This window comes from Salmo salar, chromosome 19, assembly GCF_965601325.2.
Source record: "Salmo salar chromosome 19, fSalSal1, whole genome shotgun sequence".
NCBI lineage: Eukaryota > Metazoa > Chordata > Actinopteri > Salmoniformes > Salmonidae > Salmo > Salmo salar.
This window is the reverse complement of record NC_138309.1, coordinates 36561869-36585643: the sequence shown is the minus strand read 5'-3', so window position 1 is coordinate 36585643 and position 23775 is coordinate 36561869. Positions and strand designations below refer to the sequence as shown.

The 23775-nt window shown below is 38.3% G+C and overlaps 1 protein-coding gene across 2 annotated transcripts in view; it reads right to left on the bottom strand.

The window, feature by feature from the left end:
- Positions 1-11390: 11390 nt before the first annotated feature.
- The window catches only part of egln1a (egl-9 family hypoxia-inducible factor 1a), a 263763-nt gene continuing 251378 nt past the window's right edge, over positions 11391-23775 (bottom strand). For both annotated transcript variants that reach the window (XM_045702244.2, XM_045702243.2), the window contains 2 exons: positions 13763-13830; positions 11391-12918 (listed from right to left, as the gene is read on the bottom strand). In XM_045702244.2, coding sequence (XP_045558200.1) covers positions 12863-12918; positions 13763-13830 — 124 coding nt within the window. In that variant the 3' untranslated portion in view covers positions 11391-12862. The remainder of the gene's footprint in view (positions 12919-13762; positions 13831-23775) is intronic.

Sequence of the window (23775 nt, the reverse complement as noted above, 5' to 3'; positions counted from 1 at the left end):
TATAATTCTATAGGTGCAACACATTCTAATTCTATAGGTGGAACACATTCTAATTCTATAGGTGCAACACATTCTAATTCTATAGGTGCAACACATTCTAGTTCTATAGGTGGAACACATTATAATTCTATAGGTGGAACACATTCTAATTCTATAGGTGCAACACATTCTAATTCTATAGGTGCAACACATTCTAGTTCTATAGGTGGAACACATTATAATTCTATAGGTGCAACACATTATAATTCTATAGGTGCAACACATTCTAATTATATAGGTGCAACACATTCTAATTATATAGGTGCAACACATTCTAATTCTATAGGTGGAACACATTCTAATTATATAGGTGCAACACATTCTAATTCTATAGGTGCAACACATTCTAATTCTATAGATGGAACACATTCTAATTCTATAGATGCAACACTTTCTAATTCTATAGGTGGAACACATTCTAATTCTATAGGTGGAACACTTTCTAATTCTATAGGTGGAACACATTCTAATTCTATAGGTGCAACACATTCTAATTCTATAGGTTGAAGATGTTTTTGTCTGTCTTCAAGACCCTACCAGCAACAGTCTGTGATAGCCACTGCTGGGAATCTGCACTCTGAGAACCACTCGTAAAGAAAACCACTGAATACAGGCCATACATGTGGTCAGACAGGAATCTGTCTATTCAGCTCTTTCCCAAGGTTCATTGTCAGAACTAAATGTCTCTCCAAACAGACTAAGTCAGCATATTGTTGCTACATTTATGCATGATGTCTGAGCAATGAATCAACAGCAAAATGGATCAAGTGTAACGGACAACCAGTCCTTTACAGAAGTACAACATTCATACACTAGTCTGGAATTGTAATTGTAATTAACAATACAGTTGTAATTGACATTAACAATACAGCTGTTATTGGCATTGACAATACAAATGTAATTTGCATTAACACTACAATTGTAATTGGTATTAACAATACAGTTGTAATTGGTATTAACAATACAGTTGTAATTGGCATTAACAATACAGTTGGAATTAGTATTAACAATACATTTGTAATTGGTATTAACAATACACGTCCCCTGTAGCTCAGTTGGTAGAGCATGTCGCTTGCAACGCCAGGGTTGTGAGTTCGATTCCCACGGGGGATCAGTGTTTTAAAAAAAATGTAATAAAATGTATGCACTCTACTGTAAGTTGCTCTGGATAAGAGTGTCTGCTAAATGACTGAAATGTAAATGTGTAATTGGCATTAACAATACAGTTGAATTGGCATTAGCAATACAGTTGAATTGGCATTAACAATGTATGAAATGTTCAGATTGTGAATACTTTGAAAAGCTGCAGTAGATGGTTAACTGTTAAGTCTGGATAAATAGAGTATTATTGTTTCACCTAGCAACAAGCCTGATGTGGAATATGACAGTACATGTCTCCACTGTGAAGAGCCTGCAGTTAGAGGACAGACCAACACAGAGGACTGGCTGCACACAGATGACAACAGTAACTGATACAACAGCTCCCTGTTGACTATGTCAGCTCAGAGCAGTGCTGCCATCTGCAGGCTGGAGTCTATCAGTCAGTTAAAGTTGACTATGTCAGTCCAGAGCAGTGGTGCCATCTGCAGGCTGGAGTCTATCAGTCAGTTAAAGTTGACTATGTCAGCCCAGAGCAGTGGTGCCATCTGCAGGCTGGAGTCTATCAGTCAAATTCATCAAAAGTCTCATAATCATTTAATATTTATTATAATTTGACATTGTACAAACAATTATTGTAAATCATGGCAAGGAGGGAGGGTTAGAGAGAGGGAGGGGGTAGGGAGAGGAGGGAGGGAGGGATAGAAAGAGGGAGGGAGGGAGAGAGAAGGAGAAGGAGGGAGGGATAGAGAGAGGGGGAGGGAGGGATAGAGGGAGGGGAGGCATAGAGAGAAAGAGGGAAGAGGTGACTTCTATTACATACTAAGATAAACTGAAGGGAAGAGGTGACTTCTAGTACATACTAAGATAAACTGAAGGGAAGAGGTGACTTCTAGTACATACTAAGATAAACTGAAGGGAAGAGGTGACTTCTAGTACATACTAAGATAAACTGAAGGGAAGAGGTGACTTCTAGTACATACTAAGATAAACTGAAGGGAAGAGGTGACTTCTAGTACATACTAAGATAAACTGAAGGGAAGAGGTGACTTCTAGTACATACTAAGATAAACTGAAGGGAAGAGGTGACTTCTAGTACATACTAAGATAAACTGAAGGGAAGAGGTGACTTCTAGTACATACTAAGATAAACTGAAGGGAAGAGGTGACTTCTATTACATACTAAGATAAACTGAAGGGAAGAGGTGACTTCTAGTACATACTAAGATAAACTGAAGGGAAGAGGTGACTTCTAGTACATACTAAGATAAATATGATATGAACTCCATGGCCACACGTGATCATTAACAACACAGTGGCAGCAAAAGCCCCAAAAGAGGTGGAATAACAGGATGTAGGAAGAAAGTTGGATACATATCACAGTCATTACATTACAACTAAGGTAGGATAGACAACCACATATCACAGTCATTACATTACAACTAAGGTAGGATAAACAACCACATATCACAGTCATTACATTACAACTAAGGTAGGATAGACAACCACATATCACAGTCATTATATTACAACTAAGGTAGGATAGACAACCACATATCACAGTCATTACATTACAACTAAGGTAGGATAGACAACCACATATCACAGTCATTACAACTAAGGTAGGATAGACAACCACATATCACAGTCATTACATTACAACTAAGGTAGGATAGACAACCACATATCACAGTCATTACATTACAACGAAGGTAGGATAAACAACCACATATCACAGTCATTACATTACAACTAAGGTAGGATAGACAACCACATATCACAGTCATTACATTACAACTAAGGTAGGATAGACAACCACATATCACAGTCATTACATTACAACTAAGGTAGGATAGACAACCACATATCAGAGTCATTACATTACAACTAAGGTAGGATAGACAACCACATATCACAGTCATTACATTACAACTAAGGTAGGATAGACAACCACATATCACAGTCATTACATTACAACTAAGGTAGGATAAACAACCACATATCACAGTCATTATATTACATCTAAAGTAAAGAAGGATTTTTAAGCATTGAGACAATTGAGGCCTGGATTGTGTATGTGTGCCATTTATAATTATTTATATTATATACTATTATTTTCTATTATTATAATTATATATTAGTATATTATTATTATTATTATTATTATATTACCTGGCAAGAAAAAAGATTTGAGTGCCTTTGAACGGGGTATGGTTGTAGGTGCTAGGCGCTCCGTGTTAGAGTGTGTCAAGAACTGCAACGCTGCTGTGGGAAGCATTGTTGCCAACTTGGGCCAGCATTCATGTGGAACGCTTTTGACACCTTGTAGAGTCCATGCCCTGGTGAATTGAGGCTGTTCTAAGGGCAAAAGAGGATGCAACTCAAAATTCAGGTGTTCCTAATGTTTTGTATACTCAGTGTATTATACTGTTATATTATTATTATTGTTATATATTCTATGCATTAATATTATTATATATTATAATTATTATTACTATTATTATTATTTATTTTATATTATATGAAGTACTATTATTATTATTTATATTATTATTATTATTTATATTATTATTTTTTAAATTATTATTATTCATATAATTAGAATATTATTATAAATATTACTATTATTATTATTTATATTATACTATATGAAGTACTATTATTATTACTTAAATTATTATTATTTATATTATTATATTGTATTATTATATAATATTATTATTATTTATATTATTATTATTGTTACTCTTATTATTATTGATATTATTATTATTATTGATATTATATATATATATATATTATTATTATTTGTATTATTATTATTTGTATTACTATTATTATTGATGTTATTATTATTATTATTTATATTATTATTATTTATTATTATTATTCATATTATTATTATTACTACTATTATTATTTATATTATAATTATTTGTATTATTATTATTATTTGTAATATTATTTATATTATTATTATTATTTATATTATAATTATTTGTATTATAATTATTTGTATCATTATTATTATTTGTATTAATATTATTATTATTTATATTATTATTAATATAATTAATAATTATTACTATTTTTATTTATATTATATATTATTACTATTATTATAATTATATATTATTATTATTATTATATTACCTGGTAGACTCCACCTCTGGGCTTATACTGGATGAAGTCATCGCTGTGGGCTCTGGTAGCCAGAAAGAAGAGGGACTGGATCTTACTGGGGTCAGAGAAGAACAGGAGACGCAGAGTCATGTCGAAGAGGAGCCAGATGTAATTAATTAACCTCTATGTGATCGGTGTTCCCCCCCCCCCCCCCCCCCCCCCATGCGGAGAGTGCACAACAACAAAAAACTTTTATCACATAAACTGGTTTGATACATTCACCTCTGAAGGTAAATAATGTACTTACATTCAGTAATCTTGCTCTGATTTGTCATCCTGAGGGTCTCAGAGATAAAATGTAGCATAGTTTTGTTCGATAAAATACATTTTTATATTAAAATGTAGGAACTGGGTTTTACAGTTTGAACCCCTGCTGTGTCGTATATGTACAATCACTTCTGGGGCCTGCCTGTGTGACCTGTCTGTGTGGGACCTGGGACTCCTCCACGGGGGTGACCCAGCTGGTGTTATTTTTAGGGGGTAGATCAGCTTTAATATTGCAGATAGATTGCGGCTTCTATCAATGTAAATGTCTGCATAATTTCCACACTCCCGTATATATTTTTCTGGAAGTATGTGTAATATTATTTTTAATATATATTTTTTTAAATATATTTTCGATCTTTATTATTTTCACCTAACCCTACCACCCCTCCCCTAATTGAAGTAAACTAATTAAATATATTTTCCTTCTTTTTATTTTCCCCCTCCCCTACCACCCCTCCCCTAATTGGAATAAACTAATTCAATATATTTTCCTTCTTTATTTGTTTCGCCTAATCCTACCATCCATCCCCTAATTGGATTAAACTAATGGACAACAATACTTAGCCTTCTACATACTATATACATTTTACTGACAGTATATTTTACATTAGTTATCTTTCATTTGCTTTTGTCCCAGCCTTCAGCTACCCTCAACCAATGTTCCCTTGAATTGTTTTCCATCACTTAGCAAATTTCAGGTCAGCTGAGCACAAACTTGAACGTTGTTTCCAGCATTTACTGTGAACACTGAGGCTGTACCCACTTTAAATGACAGTTTTAACTGTGGCCAAGTAGGCTACTGTGACTATTTGATCATAATGACTACCATCAAAAACAATGGAGAAAATGCATCACATAACATGGTAATTTTAACATGGTAATAGCTGGTCTATCATTCAGCCTACATCAGCAGCCAATGTGTGGTGTTCAATGTAGGCCTACATTCCATGAGACTTTTGGAAAAAAACATGCAGGGCTTGACATTAACCTGTTTATCTACTTGTCAAGGAGGTGACTGAAAATGTGTTTGATGCAAGAAACCACTTTACAAAATAAAATGCATTTTTATTCCCATACCATTATTACAGAAAATCAGACAAATTATGCTACCCTCTGCCTATTGGCTACTTAGCTTATTCAAGCCTGTTTCAAAATACAACCCTGCCCCTTTAAGACAAAAAAAAGCTTCTTACCTGACTTGCTTTTCAAAGATGTCTGGAAATGTACATGTTTTGTGCTGTTGTAGGAAGCAATCACTCCCCTATTGCTGACTAGAAATGATCTAAACCTGGGCTAATAACTCACTAACGAGCAAAGGATATCAACAAAATGTTCACCATGGCTACATGCAGCTCTCATCTCAACTCAGGACCACTCATGCTGTAAACACAGTCCAGTTCAAAGTACATTTTTATTTAACTAGGTAAGTCAGTTAAGAACAAATTCTTATTTACAATGATGGCCTAGGAACAGTGGGTTAACTGCCTTGTTCACGGGCAGAATGACAGATTTTTACCTTGTCAGCTCGGGGATTCGATCTAGCAACCTTTCGGTTACTGGCCCAACGCTTTAACCACCAGGCTACCTGCCACCCCACATAAGCTACCTGCCGCCCCATATATGGATCTGTAAATGGCACAGATCCATATATGGCAATGGTCTATTTGCATGTAGGCCTACTGCAGCTCTGATTGGTTATACACAACAGAATTATACTCCAATGCGTTCTGCCTACAACAAAATCTCTTGCATAGTTTTTTTTCTTCTTCGGTATGTTGCATTGAAAGTGGCTAATAATGCAATTGATTCCATCACAATTGCCACAGTAAAGAGAAACATTAATAGTGTTAACTAACAGGGAATACACCAGAAAGTTGAGTGAAGTTGAATCTCGCGCCTCTCTCCATGGGCTGATATTCTTCTCCACTATAAGCTGCAGTCCCGGGGGAGCTGAACGGCAGTCTCGGGCTACTGCACGCCTGCGCAAGCCTGCAACCATCTATCTCTGAAGACCATCCAGTTTTGATTTCTAGCTCCCATATATCTTTCCACTGTGCTGTGATGTTTCACAAAAGTTCAGAACCTTTCTATTCTCATAGTTTCTACAGATTGTAAATGAGAAATTAGACCAAAAACAAGCTACATAAAAAACAAGCTACATAAAAAAACAAGCTACATAAAAGAACAAGCTACATAAAAAACAAGCTACATGACAAACAAGCTACATAAAAAACAAGCTACATAAAAAACAAGCTACATAAAAAACAAGCTACATAAAAAAACAAGCTACATAAAAAACAAGCTACACCATGCATGCGTCTGACCTCTTTCAGCCACTCCCTGTTCCTCATCGCCCCTAGTCTCATATTTCCCTGGATTTTGTCACTGGGCTTCCTCCGTCAGATGGCAACACCACCATCCTGATGGTGGTAGATCGGTTCTCCAAGGCCGCCCATTTCATCCCTCTCCCCAAGTTACCTTCAGCCAAGGAGACGGCCCAGCTCATGATGCAGCACGTCCTCCGAATCCATGGACTCCCAGTCGACATTGTCTCGGATCGGGGTCCTCCGTTTTCGTCCCGATTCTGCAGGGCGTTCTGCCAACCTGTCCTCAATCCAACGGCCAGTCGGAGCGAGCCAATCAAGATATGGAGACGGCACTCCGGTGTCTGGTTGCCAGTAACTCCACCACCTGGAGTCAGCAACTGGTCTGGGTGGAATATGCCAGGAACACTCTCCCCTGCTTGGCTACTGGACTATTCCCTTTAGAATGCTCCATGGGGTATCAGCCCCCGCTCTTCCCAGAGCAAGAAGTTGAGGTCAACATACCTTCAGCCCAGATGTTCGTCTGCCACTGTCGGCGTACCTGGAAAAGAGCTCTGTTGGCTCTTCTCAAGTCCATCTCCAGGTATCGTCGACAAGCGGATCACCACCGGACTCCGGCTCCGCGCTATCGTATCGGGCAGAGGGTATGGTTGGCCACTCTGGACCTGCCCCTCCGGGTGGAATCCGGCAAACATTCGCCCCCATTTCATTGGTCTTTTCCCTATTTCTAGAGTCCTTAGTTCCACTGCTGTCCGCCTGCTGTTATCCCGTACCCTCCATGTTCACCCTACTTTTCATGTGTCCAGGATTAAGCCCATCTCACAGCCCTTTGTCTTCTATTTCTAGGCCCATCCCTCCCCCCGTATCATCGATGGCCAGCGAGCATACACGGTGAGATGCCTCCTGAGGGTTTGACCACAGGGCAGTGGTTTCCAGTACCTGGTTGACTGGTAGTGTTATGGTCCGGATTAGAGGTCTTGGGTTCCCGCTAAAGACACCCTGGACCCGGGCCTCATCGCTGATTTTCACCGCCGACACCCCAGTCAGCCAGGTATGTGCCCAGGTAGGATGCCAGGTGGCATCCCTAGAGAGGGGGGTGCTGTCACGCTCTGATCTGTTTCACCTGTCTTTGTGATTTTCTCCACCTACCTCCAGGTGTCATCTGTTTCCTCATTAGTCCTAGGGTATTTATTCCTGTGTTCCCTGTTTGTCTGTTGCCAGTTCGTTTTGTCAAGTCAACCAGCGTGGTTTACTGTTTTCCTGCCTTTTCACTGTTTTTACTAGTCCTCCCGGTTTTGACCCTTGCCTACCTTGACTCTGAACCCACCTGCCTGACCATACTGGCTGCCCTGACCTCGAGTCTGCCTGCCACTCTGTACCTCCTGGACTCTGACCTTGTTTATGATCTTTAGCCTGTCCAAGACCATTCTCTTGCCTGCCCCTTGGATCATAATAAATATCAGAGATTCCAACCATCTGCCTCCCGTGTCTGCATCTGGGTATCGTCCTGTGCCCTTATAATTATACTGTATTAACTATACTAGAAATGAGATATGGACAGAACATGTATTAACTATACTAGAAATGAGATATGGACAGACCATGTCCAAGACCATTCTTGAGCTCTAGTATAGTATTAACTATACTAGAAATGAGATATGGATAGACCATGTATTGTATTAACTATACTAGAAATGAGATATGGATAGACCATGTATTAACTATACTAGAAATGAGATATGGATAGACCATGTATTGTATTAACTATACTAGAAATGAGATATGGACAGAACATGTATTAACTATACTAGAAATGAGATACGGATAGACCATGTATTGTATTAACTATACTAGAAATGAGATATAGACAGAACATGTATTAACTATACTAGAAATGAGATATGGACAGAACATGCACTTTTGACAAAAATGTGCTTCATAAAAATATTGTTTTTGTTGAGTAATATGATGTCAAATGTATTGTATAATATTAAAGTGCTTATTTTAACATCTGTTTACACTACTTGACTGTACTGTACGTCTCTGGAACTCAAAATGGCTTCACATTTGTAATTGTATTTATTAAGGATCCCCATTAGTTCCTGCCAAGGCAGCAGCTACTCTTCCTGGGGTTTATTATGGATCCCCATTAGTTCCTGCCAAGGCAGCAGCTACTCTTCCTGGGGTATTTTTATCTTTTTTTAAAATCTGATTCTACTGCTGCAGTTACTTGATGTGGAATAGAGTTCCATGTAGTCATGGCTCTATGTAGTACTGTGCACCTCCCATAGTCTGTTCTGGACTTGGGGACTGTGAAGAGACCTCTGTTGGCATGTCTTGTGGGGTATGCATGGGTGTCTCAGCTGTGCGCCAGTAGTTCAAACAGACAGCTCAGTGCATTCAACATGTCAATACCTCTCATAAATACAACTAGTGATGAAGTCAATCTCTCCTCCACTTTCAGAGATTGACATGCATATTATTAATATTAGCTCTCTGTGTACATCCAAGGGCCAGCCGTGCTGCCCTGTTCTGAGCCAATTGCAATTTTCCTAAGTCCCTTTTTGTGGCATCTGACCACACGACTGAACAGTAGTCAAGGTGCGACAAAACTAGGGCCTGTAGGACCTGCCTTGTTGTTAGTGCTGTTAAGAAGGTAGTAACTAGGGCCTACCTTGTTGATAGTGTTGTTAAGAAGGTAGAAACTAGGGCCTGGAAGACCTGCCTTGTTGATAGTGTTGTTAAGAAGGTAGAAACTAATGCCTGTAGGACCTGCCTTGTTGATAGTGCTGTTAAGAAGGTAGAAACTAGGGCCTGTAGGACCTGCCTTGTTGATAGTGCTGTTAAGAAGGTAGAAACTAGGGCCTGAAGGACCTGCCTTGTTGTTAGTGCTGTTAAGAAGGTAGAAACTAGGGCCTGTAGGACCTGATTTGTTGATAGTGTTGTTAAGAAGGTAGAAACTAGGGCCTGTAGGACCTGCCTTGTTGATAGTGTTGTTAAGAAGGTAGAAACTAGGGCCTGTAGGACCTGCCTTGTTGATAGTGTTGTTAAGAAGGTAGAGCAGTGCTTTATTATAGACATACTTCTCCCCATTTTAGCTACTGTTGTATCAATATGTTTTGACCATGACAGTTTATAATCCAGGGTTACTCCAAGCAGTTTAGTCACCTCAACTTGCTCAATTTCCACATTATTTAATACAAGATTTAGTTGAGGTTTAGGGTTTAGTGAATTATTTGTCCAAATACAATGCTTTTAGTTTTAGAAATATTTAGGACTAACTTATTCCTTGCAACCCATTCTGAAACTAACTGCAGCTCTTTGTTAAGTGTTGTAGTCATTTCAGTCGCTGTAGTAGCTGGCTCTACTTTGGCTCTACTCAAGGCCAGTGGCACGTCATTAGTAAAGATGGAAAAAAAAGGAAAGGGGCCTAGACAGCTGCCCTGGGGAATTCCTGATTCTACCAGGATTCTGTTGGAGAGGCTTCCATTAAAGAACACCCTCTGTGTTCTGTTAGATATATAACTCTTTATCCACATTATAGCAGGGGGTGTAAAGCCATAACATATATGTTTTTCCAGCAGCAGACTATGATCGATAATGTCAAAAGGGGCTCCTGAGTGGCGCAGCGGTCTAAGGCACTGCATCTCAGTGCTAGATGCGTCACTACAGATCCTGGTTCGATTCTAGGCTGTATAACAGCGCAGCGGGGTTAGGGTTTGGCTGGGGTAGGCCGTCCTTGTAAATAAGAATTTGTTCTTAACTGACTTGCAGAGTTAAATAAAGGTTAAAAAAAAGCTGCACTGAAGTAATTTGTGTAAGTGCTGTGCTTGTTGAATGTCCTTCTCTATAAGCGTGCTGAAAGTCTGTCAATTTGTTTGCTGTAAAATAGCATTGTTTATGGTCAAACACAATTTTTCCCACAAAAAAGTTTACTAAGGGTTGGTAACAGGCTGATTGGTGGGCTATTTGAGCCAGTAAAGGGGGCTTTACTATCCTTAGGTAGCAAAATTACTTAATTAACCTCTACAGCGAGAGAAGAGGGAGAGCAAGAGATGAGGGAGAGAGCGAGAAAAGGAGAGAGCGAGAGAAGAGGGAGAGCGAGAGACGAGGGAGAGCGAGAGACAAGGGAGAGAGTGAGAGAGCGAGAGAAGAGGGAGAGAGCGAGAAAAGGAGAGAGCGAGAGAAGAGGGAGAGAGATGAGGGAGAGAGCGAGAAAAGGAGAGAGTGAGAGAAGAGGGAGAGCGAGAGACGAGGGAGAGAGAGAGACGAGGGCGAGAGAAGAGGGCGAGAGCGAGAGAAGAGGGAGAGAGTGAGAGAGCGAGAGAAGAGGGAGAAAGTGAGAGAAGAGGGAGAGCGAAAGACGAGGGAGAGAGCGAGAAAAGGAGAGAGCGAGAGAAGCAGCATGGGAGATAGGAACTTCACTGTGCAGCACAGTGACTGAAGACGACATAAAACATGTATACAAAAAAAACTAAATACTGTCAGAATTATTTTTTTATTGAGATCTCTCCTCATGTTAATCAAAAACCTTTAAAAATGAGATCTCTCCTCATGTTATCAAAAACATTTTTAATTGAAATCTCTCCTCACGTTATCAAAAACCATTAAAAATGAGATCTCTTCTTGTTATCAAAAACCTATAAAAATGAGATCTTTCCTCATGTTATCAAAAACATTTTTAATTGAAATCTCTCATGTTAATCAAAAACTATTTTAATTGAGACCTCTCCTCATTTTATTAAAAAACCTCCACAAGCTCATTAAACAAAAAGCTTAAAACAGCTTATTCCATGTAAACAGCATCAACACAACAAGTGTATGCAAAACACTGTGGGTCCATACTTACGAACTCTGAATGAACCTTCTGCTTAAACCTTTTAAAACTAAGTTAGCTGTCCCAATTAGAAGCCTTGCTACCGAGACGCACTCGCAATACGGTTAACTCAGAGTTCGTCAGTATGGACTCTGTACCTTTAAGGAATCAACCACAAAACCAGAACATGGTAAAAGACAACAGAATGACAGTCTCTCAGGGGATCTGTTGGTTCCTGAAGCTCAACACCAGACATGGTAAAAGACAACAGAATGACAGTCTCTCAGGGGATCGGTTGGTTCCTGAAGCTCAACACCAGAACATGGTAAAAGACAACAGAATGACAGTCTCTCAGGGGATCGGTTGGTTCCTGAAGCTCAAAGCGTTCTCTAAATGTCAGCTTCTTTTGTCTCAGCATTGTCTTCACCAAAAAGCCACAGACTTTGTCCCAAATGGAACCGTTTCCCCTACATAGTGCACTACATTTGACCAGGGCCCATAGCTTAGTCCTGGAATAAAAAGCTAGTTCAATGGACATTCTCCATTGAGCATGTATTTTGGTCACTAGTGCACTACGTATGAAATAGGGTCCTCTTTGGGCCACAAGCAAAGAAGGGACAGTCTCTCCTTGCAGTACTGTGACGTCATGACGTTCAAGGTCAGTTGAGGAATCAGTCCACCCGTAGAGCTCCAGAAAACGTAAAGAACAAGAAATCATCTTCCACACACCCTCTCTCTCTCTCTCTCTCTCTCTCTCTCTCCCTCTCTCCCTCTCTCTCTCTCTTTCTCTCTCCCCCCCTCTCTCCCTCCCTGTCTCCCTCTCTCTCTGTCTGTCGTTCTGTCACATACGCACACACACCCTCTCTCTCTCTCTCTCTCTCTCTCCCTCCCTCCCTCTCCCTCTCTCTCTCTCTCCCTCTCTCTTTCTCCCCCTCTCTCTCCCTCTCTCTCTCTGTCTGTCATTCTGTCACATACGCACACACACCCTCTCTCTCTCTTGGTTTAGGCCTCTCTCTCTCTCTCAGGGCATAGCACTTCATGGTGGGAGGTGGGGGGTCTTGGCTGGTAGATGGGGTGTCTCCTCTCCCCTCTCTCTTCCCTTCTACCCCCTCTCCGCTTCTCTCCTCCTCTCCCACTAGCTGGGGTCTGATGGTTTGTTCAGTTCCACCTTTACTCCTTTCTCTCCAGCTCCTGGACACACACAGAGAGACAGACACACACAGAGAGACAGACACACACAGAGACACAGACACACAGAGAGACACACAGAGAGTCAGACAGAGTAGAGACTGACAGTGAGATGATTCTCCCAGGTTTGTGGAAAGGTGTTTAACATACAACTTGAATTAAAAGCAGAGTCTCAAACAGCCGCCTGTCCGTTTTAAAAGCTGGGCATCGGCACACATTTCAGCAATAAACAGCTGTTTCAAATAAACACCGGGTCTAAATAAAAATTTTACCAGGTTACCATGGACACAACTATTATATTTCCACAGTCATGTGCATTAAAAACATTTGTAAAAAAAATTCTGTCTTCGTTGCTAGCCATGGCGCCACCAAAAAGAAAACACAAAATCAAATTCAGACAGGTATGACAGACAGCCTAGTCTTTGTAAGCCTGATCTGTGATAGATGTGTTATTATAATGTTTATACTGGTAACAATAAACAGTGTGGTAGTCTTTTCAACATTTTACTGAGAAAAAGCTGTGTGCATTAAGGAAATAGAAGCCTGGCTCAAATAGAAGCCTGTCTCTAAATAAGCGCCTGGCTCAAATAGAAGCCTGTCTCTAAATAAGCGCCTGGCTCAAATAGAAGCCTGTCTCTAAATAAGTGCCTGGCTCAAATAGAAGCCTGTCTCTAAATAAGCGCCTGGCTCAAATAGAAGCCTGTCTCTAAATAAGCGCCTGGCTCAAATAGAAGCCTGTCTCTAAATAAGCGCCTGTTGTGTTCAGTCACTGAAGTAAATAAACGCCTGGGCAATTAATTAAAGTTTTACGGTACATACAGTGATATCCTCATAGTAAAAGGTTTACCTGTTAGGTATTTCTCTTTAGCCCTGGCTCGTTCATCAGCATCAAAATACCACACTGTGATGGCATACCTGGAGAGAGAAGAAGAGGTCAGAATTGACATCTCTGGGAGGGAGACACCAGAGATAATAGACCAAGTTCAGACAGGTGAGACAGGTGATACAGGTGAGACAGGTGATATAGGTTATACAGGTGAGGGTGTGTTATAAGCTGTTTGCGAGTTGAGGGTGGCTGAGAGTTGAGTGTGAGTTATAAAGGTGTGTTATAAGATGAGTTATAAAGGTGTGTTATAAGATGAGTTATAAAGGTGTGTTATAAAGGTGCGTTATAAAGGTGTGTTATAAAGGTGTTATAAGATGAGTTATAAAGGTGTGTTATAAAGGTGTTATAAGACGAGTTATAAAGGTGTGTTAAAGGTGTGTTAAGATGTGTTATAAGATGAGTTATCAAGGTGTGTTGTAAAGGTGTGTTATAAAGGTGTGATATAAAGGTGTGTTAAGATGTGTTATAAGATGAGTTATCAAGGTGTGTTATAAAGGTGTCTTATAAGATGTGTTATAAAGGTGTGATATAAAGCTGTGTTATAATGGTGTGTTATAATGGTGTGATATAAAGGTGTGATATAAAGGTGTGTTATAAGGAGGATTGAGAGTTTCTGTTCAGGACAGGTTAAAGGACAGTGGTTGTAAGTCGCTGCCCAGGTTGTTATTTTATTAAAAACCTCTTAAGGGTCCGCCCCCTTTTTTTAATTGCCTAAAATGACATACCCAAATCCCACGGGGCCCACTGATCCTGTAGAGGTTAATGAATACGTTTAACCTGACCGGGTTGTTAATTAATACGTTTGACCTGACCAGGTTGTTATTTTAGTCAGTTTAACTTGACCAGGTTGTTATTTTAGCCAGTTTAACCTGACCAGGTTGTTATTTTAGCCAGTTTAACCTGACCAGGTTGTTATTTTAGTCAGTTTAACCTGACCAGGCTGTTATTTTAGTCAGTTTAACCTGACCAGGTTGTTATTGTAGCCAGTTTAACCTGACCAGGTTGTTATTTTGTTAGTTTAACCTGACCGGGTTGTTATTTTAGTCAGTTCAACATGACCAGGTTGTTATTTTAGTCAGTTTCAGTTTAACCTGACCAGGTTGTTATTTTAGTCAGTTTCAGTTTAACATGACCAGGTTGTTATTTTAGTCAGTTTAACCTGACCAGGTTGTTATTTTAGTCAGTTTAACCTGACCAGGTTGTTAATTTAGTCAGTTTAACCTGACCAGGTTGTTATAATAGCCAGTTTAACCTAACCAGATTGTTATTTTAGTCAGTTTCAGTTTAACCTGACCGGTTGTTATTTTAGTCAGTTTAACCTGAATAGGTTGTTATTTAGGTCAGTTTCAGTTTAACCTGACCAGTTTTTTATTTTAGTCAGTTTAATCTGACCAGGTTGTTATTTTAGTCAGTTTAACCTGAATAGGTTGTTATTTAGGTCAGTTTCAGTTTAACCTGACCAGGTTGTTATTTTAGTCAGCTTAACCTGACCAAGTTGTTAATTAATACGTTTAACCTGACCAGGTCATTATTTTTGTTAGTTTAACCTGACCAGGTTGTTATTTTAGTCAGTTTAACCTGACCGGGCTGTTATTTTAGTCAGTTTAACCTGACCGGGTTGTTATTTTAGTCAGTTTAACCTGACCGGGATGTTATTTTAGTCAGTTTAACCTGACCAGGTTGTTATTTTAGTCAGTTTAACCTGACCACATTGTTATTTTAGCCAGTTTAACTTGACTGGGTTGTTATTTTAGTCAGTTTCAGTTTAACCTGACCAGGCTGTTATTTTAGTCAGTTTAACCTGACCGCGTTGTTATTTTAGCCAGTTTAACCTGACAGCGTTGTTATTTTAGTCAGTTTAACATGACCACGTTGTTATTTTAGTCAGCTTAACATGACCAGGTTGTCATTTTAGTCAGTTTAACCTGACCAGGTTGTTATTTTAGTCAGTTTAACCTGACCAGGTTGTTAATTAGTACGTTTAACCTGACCGGGTTGTTATTAAGTTCAGTTTAACCTGACCAGGCTGTTATTTTAGTCAGTTTAACCTGACCAAGTTGTTATTTTAGTCAGTTTAACCTGATCAGGTTGTTAATTAGTACGTTTAACCTGACCGGGTTGTTATTAAGTTCAGTTTAACATGACCAGGTTGTTATTTTAGACAGTTTAACCTGATCAGGTTGTTATTTTAGACAGTTTAACCTGACCGGGATGTTATTTTAGTCAGTTAAACATGACCAAGTTGTTATTTTAGCCAGTTAAATTGACCAGGTTGTTATTTTAGTCAGTTAAAATTGACCGGGTTGTTATTTTAGTCAGTAAACCTGTCCAAGTTGTTATTTTAGTCAGTTTAATCTGACCAGGTTGTTATTTTAGTCAGTTTAACCTGAATAGGTTGTTATTTAGGTCAGTTTCAGTTTAACCTGACCAGGTTGTTATTTTAGTCAGTTTAACCTGACCGGGTTGTTATTTTAGTCAGTTTAACCTGACCAGGTTGTTATTTTAGTCAGTTTAACCTGACCGCATTGTTATTTTAGCCAGTTTAACTTGACTGGGTTGTTATTTTAGTCAGTTTCACTTTAACCTGACCAGGCTGTTATTTTAGTCAGTTTAACCTGACCGCGTTGTTATTTTAGCCAGTTTAACCTGACAGCGTTGTTATTTTAGTCAGTTTAACTTGACCACGTTGTTATTTTAGTCCGCTTAACATGACCACGTTGTTATTTTAGTCCGCTTAACATGACCAGGTTGTCATTTTAGTCAGTTTAACCTGACCAGGTTGTTATTATAGCCAGTTTAACCTGACCAGGTTGTTAATTAGTACGTTTAACCTGACCGGGTTGTTATTAAGTTCAGTTTAACCTGACCAGGTTGTTATTTTAGACAGTTTAACCTGACCAGGTTGTTATTTTAGACAGTTTAACCTGACCAGGTTGATATTTTAGACAGTTTAACCTGACCAGGTTGTTATTTTAGACAGTTTAACCTGACCGGGATGTTATTTTAGTCAGTTTAACCTGACGAGATTGTTATTTTAGCCAGTTAAACCTGACCAGGTTGTTATTTTAGTCAGTTAAACATGACCAAGTTGTTATTTTAGCCAGTTAAATTGACCAGGTTGTTATTTTAGTCAGTTTAACATGACCAGGTTGTTATTTTAGTCAGTTAAACCTGACCGGGTTGTTATTTTAGTCAGTTAACCTGACCAAGTTGTTATTTTAGCCAGTTAAATTGACCAGGTTGTTATTTTAGTCAGTTAAACGTGACCGGGTTGTTATTTTAGTCAGTTAACCTGACCAAGTTGTTATTTTAGTCAGTTTAATCTGACCAGGTTGTTATTTTAGTCAGTTTAACCTGACCGGGATTTTATTTTAGTCAGTTAAACATGACCAAGTTGTTATTTTAGCCAGTTAAATTGACCAGGTTGTTATTTTAGTCAGTTAAACGTGACCGGGTTGTTATTTTAGTCAGTAAACCTGACCAAGTTGTTATTTTAGTCAGTTTAATCTGACCAGGTTGTTATTTTAGTCAGTTTAACCTGAATAGGTTGTTATTTAGGTCAGTTTCAGTTTAACCTGACCAGGTTGTTATTTTAGTCAGTTTAACCTGACCGGGTTGTTATTTTAGTCAGTTTAACCTGACCAGGTTGTTATTTTAGTCAGTTTAACCTGACCAGGTTGTTATTTTAGTCAGTTTAACCTGACCGCATTGTTATTTTAGCCAGTTTAACTTGACTGGGTTGTTATTTTAGTCAGTTTAACCTGACCGGGTTGTTATTTTAGTCAGTTTAACCTGACCAGGTTGTTATTTTAGTCAGTTTAACCTGACCAGGTTGTTATTTTAGTCAGTTTAACCTGACCAGGTTGTTATTTTAGTCAGTTTAACCTGACCAGGTTGTTATTATAGTCAGTTTATTCTGACAGGGTTGTTATTTTAGTCAGTTTATCCTGACAGGGTTGTTATTTTAGTCAGTTTAACCTGACCAGGTCGTTATTTTAGCCAATTTAACCTGACCAGGTTGTTATTTTAGCCAGTTTAACCTGACAGGGTTGTTATTTTAATCAGTTTAACCTGACCGGGTTGTTAGTTAGGTCAGCTTAACCTGACCAGGTTGTTATTTTAGCCAGTTTAACCTGACCAAGTTGTTATTTTAGTCAGTTTCAGTTTAACCTGACCAGGTTGTTATTTTAGCCAGTTTAACCTGACCGGGTTGTAATTTAGGTCAGTTTAACCTGACCAGGTTGTTATTTTAGTCAGTTTCAGTTTAACCTGACCAAGTTGTTATTTTAGTCAGTTTCAGTTTAACCTGACCGGGTTGTTATTTTAGTCCGTTTCAGTTTAACCTGACCAGGTTGTTATTTTAGTCAGTTTAACCTGACCGGGTTGTTATTTTAGTCAGTTTAACCTGACCAGGTCGTTATTTTAGCCAATTTAACCTGACAAGGTTATTATTTTAGCCCGTTTAACCTGACAGGGTTGTTATTTAGGTCAGTTTAACCTGACCGGGTTGTTATTTAGGTCAGTTTATCCTGACCAAGTTGTTATTTTAGTCAGTTTAACCTGACCAGGTTGTTATTTTAGCCAGTTTAACCTGACCAGGTTGTTATTTTAGTCAGTTTCAGTTTAACCTGACCAGGTTGTTATTTTAGTCAGTTTCAGTTTAACCTGACCGGGTTATTTTAGTCAGTTTCAGTTTAACCTGACCAGGTTGTTATTTTAGTCAGTTTAACCTGACCAGGTTGTTATTTTAGCCAGTTTAACATGATCGGGTTGTTATTTTCGTCAGTTTAACCTGACCAGGTTGATATTTTAGTCAGTTTCAGTTTAATCTGACCAAGTTGTTATTTTAGTCAGCTTAACCTGACCAAGTTGTTATTTTAGTCAGTTTCAGTTTAACCTGACCAGGTTGTTATTTTAGCCAATTTAACCTGACCAGGTTGTTATTTTAGCCAGTTTAACCTGACCGCATTGTTATTTTAGCCAGTTTAACTTGACTGGGTTGTTATTTTAGTCAGTTTCACTTTAACCTGACCAGGCTGTTATTTTAGTCAGTTTAACCTGACCGCGTTGTTATTTTAGCCAGTTTAACCTGACAGCGTTGTTATTTTAGTCAGTTTAACTTGACCACGTTGTTATTTTAGTCCGCTTAACATGACCAGGTTGTCATTTTAGTCAGTTTAACCTGACCAGGTTGTTATTATAGCCAGTTTAACCTGACCAGGTTGTTAATTAGTACGTTTAACCTGACCGGGTTGTTATTTTAGACAGTTTAACCTGACCAGGTTGTTATTTTAGACAGTTTAACCTGACCAGGTTGATATTTTAGACAGTTTAACCTGACCAGGTTGTTATTTTAGACAGTTTAACCTGACCGGGATGTTATTTTAGTCAGTTTAACCTGACGAGATTGTTATTTTAGCCAGTTAAACCTGACCAGGTTGTTATTTTAGCCAGTTAAATTGACCAGGTTGTTATTTTAGTCAGTTTAACATGACCAGGTTGTTATTTTAGTCAGTTAAACCTGACCGGGTTGTTATTTTAGTCAGTTAACCTGACCAAGTTGTTATTTTAGCCAGTTAAATTGACCAGGTTGTTATTTTAGTCAGTTAAACGTGACCGGGTTGTTATTTTAGTCAGTAAACCTGACCAAGTTGTTATTTTAGTCAGTTTAATCTGACCAGGTTGTTATTTTAGTCAGTTTAACCTGAATAGGTTGTTATTTAGGTCAGTTTCAGTTTAACCTGACCAGGTTGTTATTTTAGTCAGTTTAACCTGACCGGGTTGTTATTTTAGTCAGTTTAACCTGACCAGGTTGTTATTTTAGTCAGTTTAACCTGACCAGGTTGTTATTTTAGTCAGTTTAACCTGACCGCATTGTTATTTTAGCCAGTTAAACCTGACCGGGTTGTTATTTTAGTCAGTTAAACGTGACCGGGTTGTTATTTTAGTCAGTTAACCTGACCAAGTTGTTATTTTAGTCAGTTTAACCTGACCAGGTTGTTATTTTAGTCAGTTTCAGTTTAACCTGACCAACTTGTTATTTTAGTCAGTTTCAGTTTAACCTGACCGGGTTGTTATTTTAGTCCGTTTCAGTTTAACCTGACCAGGTTGTTATTTTAGTCAGTTTAACCTGACCGCATTGTTATTTTAGCCAGTTTAACTTGACTGGGTTGTTATTTTAGTCAGTTTCAGTTTAACCTGACCAGGCTGTTATTTTAGTCAGTTTAACCTGACCAAGTTGTTATTTTAGTCAGTTTAACCTGATCAGGTTGTTAATTAGTACGTTTAACCTGACCGGGTTGTTATTAAGTTCAGTTTAACCTGACCAGGTCGTTATTTTAGCCAATTTAACCTGACCAGGTTGTTATTTTAGCCAGTTTAACCTGACAGGGTTGTTATTTTAATCAGTTTAACCTGACCGGGTTGTTAGTTAGGTCAGCTTAACCTGACCAGGTTGTTATTTTAGCCAGTTTAACCTGACCAAGTTGTTATTTTAGTCAGTTTCAGTTTAACCTGACCAGGTTGTTATTTTAGCCAGTTTAACCTGACCGGGTTGTAATTTAGGTCAGTTTAACCTGACCAGGTTGTTATTTTAGTCAGTTTCAGTTTAACCTGACCAAGTTGTTATTTTAGTCAGTTTCAGTTTAACCTGACTGGGTTGTTATTTTAGTCCGTTTCAGTTTAACCTGACCAGGTTGTTATTTTAGTCAGTTTAACCTGACCGGGTTGTTATTTTAGTCAGTTTAACCTGACCAGGTCGTTATTTTAGCCAATTTAACCTGACCAGGTTATTATTTTAGCCCGTTTAACCTGACAGGGTTGTTATTTAGGTCAGTTTAACCTGACCGGGTTGTTATTTAGGTCAGTTTATCCTGACCAAGTTGTTATTTTAGTCAGTTTAACCTGACCAGGTTGTTATTTTAGCCAGTTTAACCTGACCAGGTTGTTATTTTAGTCAGTTTCAGTTTAACCTGACCAGGTTGTTATTTTAGTCAGTTTCAGTTTAACCTGACCGGGTTATTTTAGTCAGTTTCAGTTTAACCTGACCAGGTTGTTATTTTAGTCAGTTTAACCTGACCGGGTTGTTATTTTAGTCAGTTTAACCTGACCGGGTTGTTATTTTAGTCAGTTTAACCTGACCGGGTTGTTATTTTAGTCAGTTTAACCTGACCAGGTTGTTATTGTAGCCAGTTTAACCTGACCGGGTTGTTATTTAGGTCAGTTTAACCTGACCAGGTTGTTATTTTAGTCAGTTTCAGTTTAACCTGACCAGGTTGTTATTTTAGTCAGTTTAACTTGACCAGGTTGTTATTTTAGCCAGCTTAACATGACCCAGTTGTTATTTTAGTCAGTTTCAGTTTAACCTGACCAAGTTGTTATTTTAGTCAGTTTCAGATTAACCTGACCAAGTTGTTATTTTAGTCAGTTTCAGTTTAACCTGACCGGGTTGTTATTTTAGTCAGTTTCAGTTTAACCTGACCAGGTTGTTATTTTAGTCAGTTTAACCTGACCAGGTTGTTATTTTAGTCAGTTTCAGTCTAACCTGACCAGGTTGTTATTTTAGTCTACTTAACCTGACCAAGTTGTTAATTAATACGTTTAACCTGACCAGGTCATTATTTAGTCAGTTTAACCTGACCAGGTTGTTATTGTAGCCAGTTTAACCTGACCGGGTTGTTATTTAGGTCAGTTTAACCTGACCAGGTTGTTATTTTAGTCAGTTTCAGTTTAACCTGACCAGGTTGTTATTTTAGTCAGTTTAACTTGACCAGGTTGTTATTTTAGCCAGCTTAACATGACCCAGTTGTTATTTTAGTCAGTTTCAGTTTAACCTGACCAAGTTGTTATTTTAGTCAGTTTCAGATTAACCTGACCAAGTTGTTATTTTAGTCAGTTTCAGTTTAACCTGACCGGGTTGTTATTTTAGTCAGTTTCAGTTTAACCTGACCAGGTTGTTATTTTAGTCAGTTTAACCTGACCAGGTTGTTATTTTAGTCAGTTTCAGTCTAACCTGACCAGGTTGTTATTTTAGTCTACTTAACCTGACCAAGTTGTTAATTAATACGTTTAACCTGACCAGGTCATTATTTAGTCAGTTTAACCTGACCAGGTTGTTATTTTAGTCAGTTAATCCTGACAGGGTTGTTATTTTAGTCAGTTTAACCTGACCGGGTTGTTAGTTAGGTCAGCTTAACCTGACCAGGTTGTTATTTTAGCCAGTTTAACCTGACCAAGGTGTTATTTTAGTCAGTTTCAGTTTAACCTGACCAGGTTGTTATTTTAGCCAGTTTAACCTGACCGGGTTGTAATTTAGGTCAGTTTAACCTGACCAGGTTGTTATTTTAGTCAGTTTCAGTTTAACCTGACCAAGTTGTTATTTTAGTTAGTTTCAGTTTAACCTGACCGGGTTGTTATTTTAGTCCGTTTCAGTTTAACCTGACCAGGTTGTTATTTTAGTCAGTTTAACCTGACCAGGTTGTTATTTTAGCCAGTTTAACATGATCGGGTTGTTATTTCCGTCAGTTTAACCTGACCAGGTTGATATTTTAGTCAGTTTCAGTTTAATCTGACCAAGTTGTTATTTTAGTCAGCTTAACCTGACCAAGTTGTTATTTTAGTCAGTTTCAGTTTAACCTGACCAGGTTGTTATTTTAGCCAATTTAACCTGACCAGGTTGTTATTTTAGCCAGTTTAACCTGACAGGGTTGTTATTTTAGTCAGTTTAACCTGACCGGGTTGTTAGTTAGGTCAGCTTAACCTGACCAGTTTGTTATTTTAGTCAGTTTCAGTTTAACCTGACCAGGTTGTTATTTTAGTCAGTTTAACCTGACCAGGTTGTTATTTTAGCCAGTTTAACATGACCCAGTTGTTATTTTAGTCAGTTTCAGTTTAACCTGACCAGGTTGTTATTTTAGCAAGTTTAACCTGACCAGGTTGTTATTTTAGTCAGTTTAACCTGACCAGGTTGTTATTTTAGTCAGTTTAACCTGACCAGGTTGTTATTTTAGTCAGATTAACCTGACCAGGGTATTATTTTAGTCAGTTTCAGTTTAACCTAACCAGGTTGTTATTTTAGTCAGTTTAACCTGACCAGTTTGTTATTTTAGCCAGTTTAACATGACCCAGTTGTTATTTTAGTCAGTTTCAGTTTAACCTGACCAGGTTGTTATTTTAGCAAGTTTAACCTGACCAGGTTGTTATTTTAGTCAGTTTAACCTGAACAGATTGTTATTTTAGTCAGTTTAACCTGACCAGGTTGTTATTTTAGTCAGTTTCAGTTTAACCTGACCAGGTTGTTATTTTAGACTACTTAACCTGACCAAGTTGTTAATTAATACGTTTAACCTGACCAGGTCATTATTTTAGTCAGTTTAACCTGACCAGGTTGTTATTTTTGTCAGTTTATCCTGACCAAGTTGTTATTTTAGTCAGTTTAACCTGACCAGGTTGTTATTGTAGCCAGTTTAACCTGACCGGGTTGTTATTTAGGTCAGTTTAACCTGACCAGGTTGTTATTTTAGTCAGTTTCAGTTTAACCTGACCAGGTTGTTATTTTAGTCAGTTTAACTTGACCAGGTTGTTATTTTAGCCAGCTTAACATGACCCAGTTGTTATTTTAGTCAGTTTCAGTTTAACCTGACCAAGTTGTTATTTTAGTCAGTTTCAGTTTAACCTGACCAGGTTGTTATTTTAGCCAATTTAACATGACCAGGTTGTTATTTTAGCCAGTTTAACCTGACAGGGTTGTTATTTTAGTCAGTTTAACCTGACCGGGTTGTTAGTTAGGTCAGCTTAAGCTGACCAGGTTGTTAATTCTAGTCAGTTTCAGTTTAACCTGACCAGGTTGTTATTTTAGTCAGTTTAACCTGACCAGGTTGTTATTTTAGCCAGTTTAACATGACCCAGTTGTTATTTTAGTCAGTTTCAGTTTAACCTGACCAGGTTGTTATTTTAGCCAATTTAACCTGACCAGG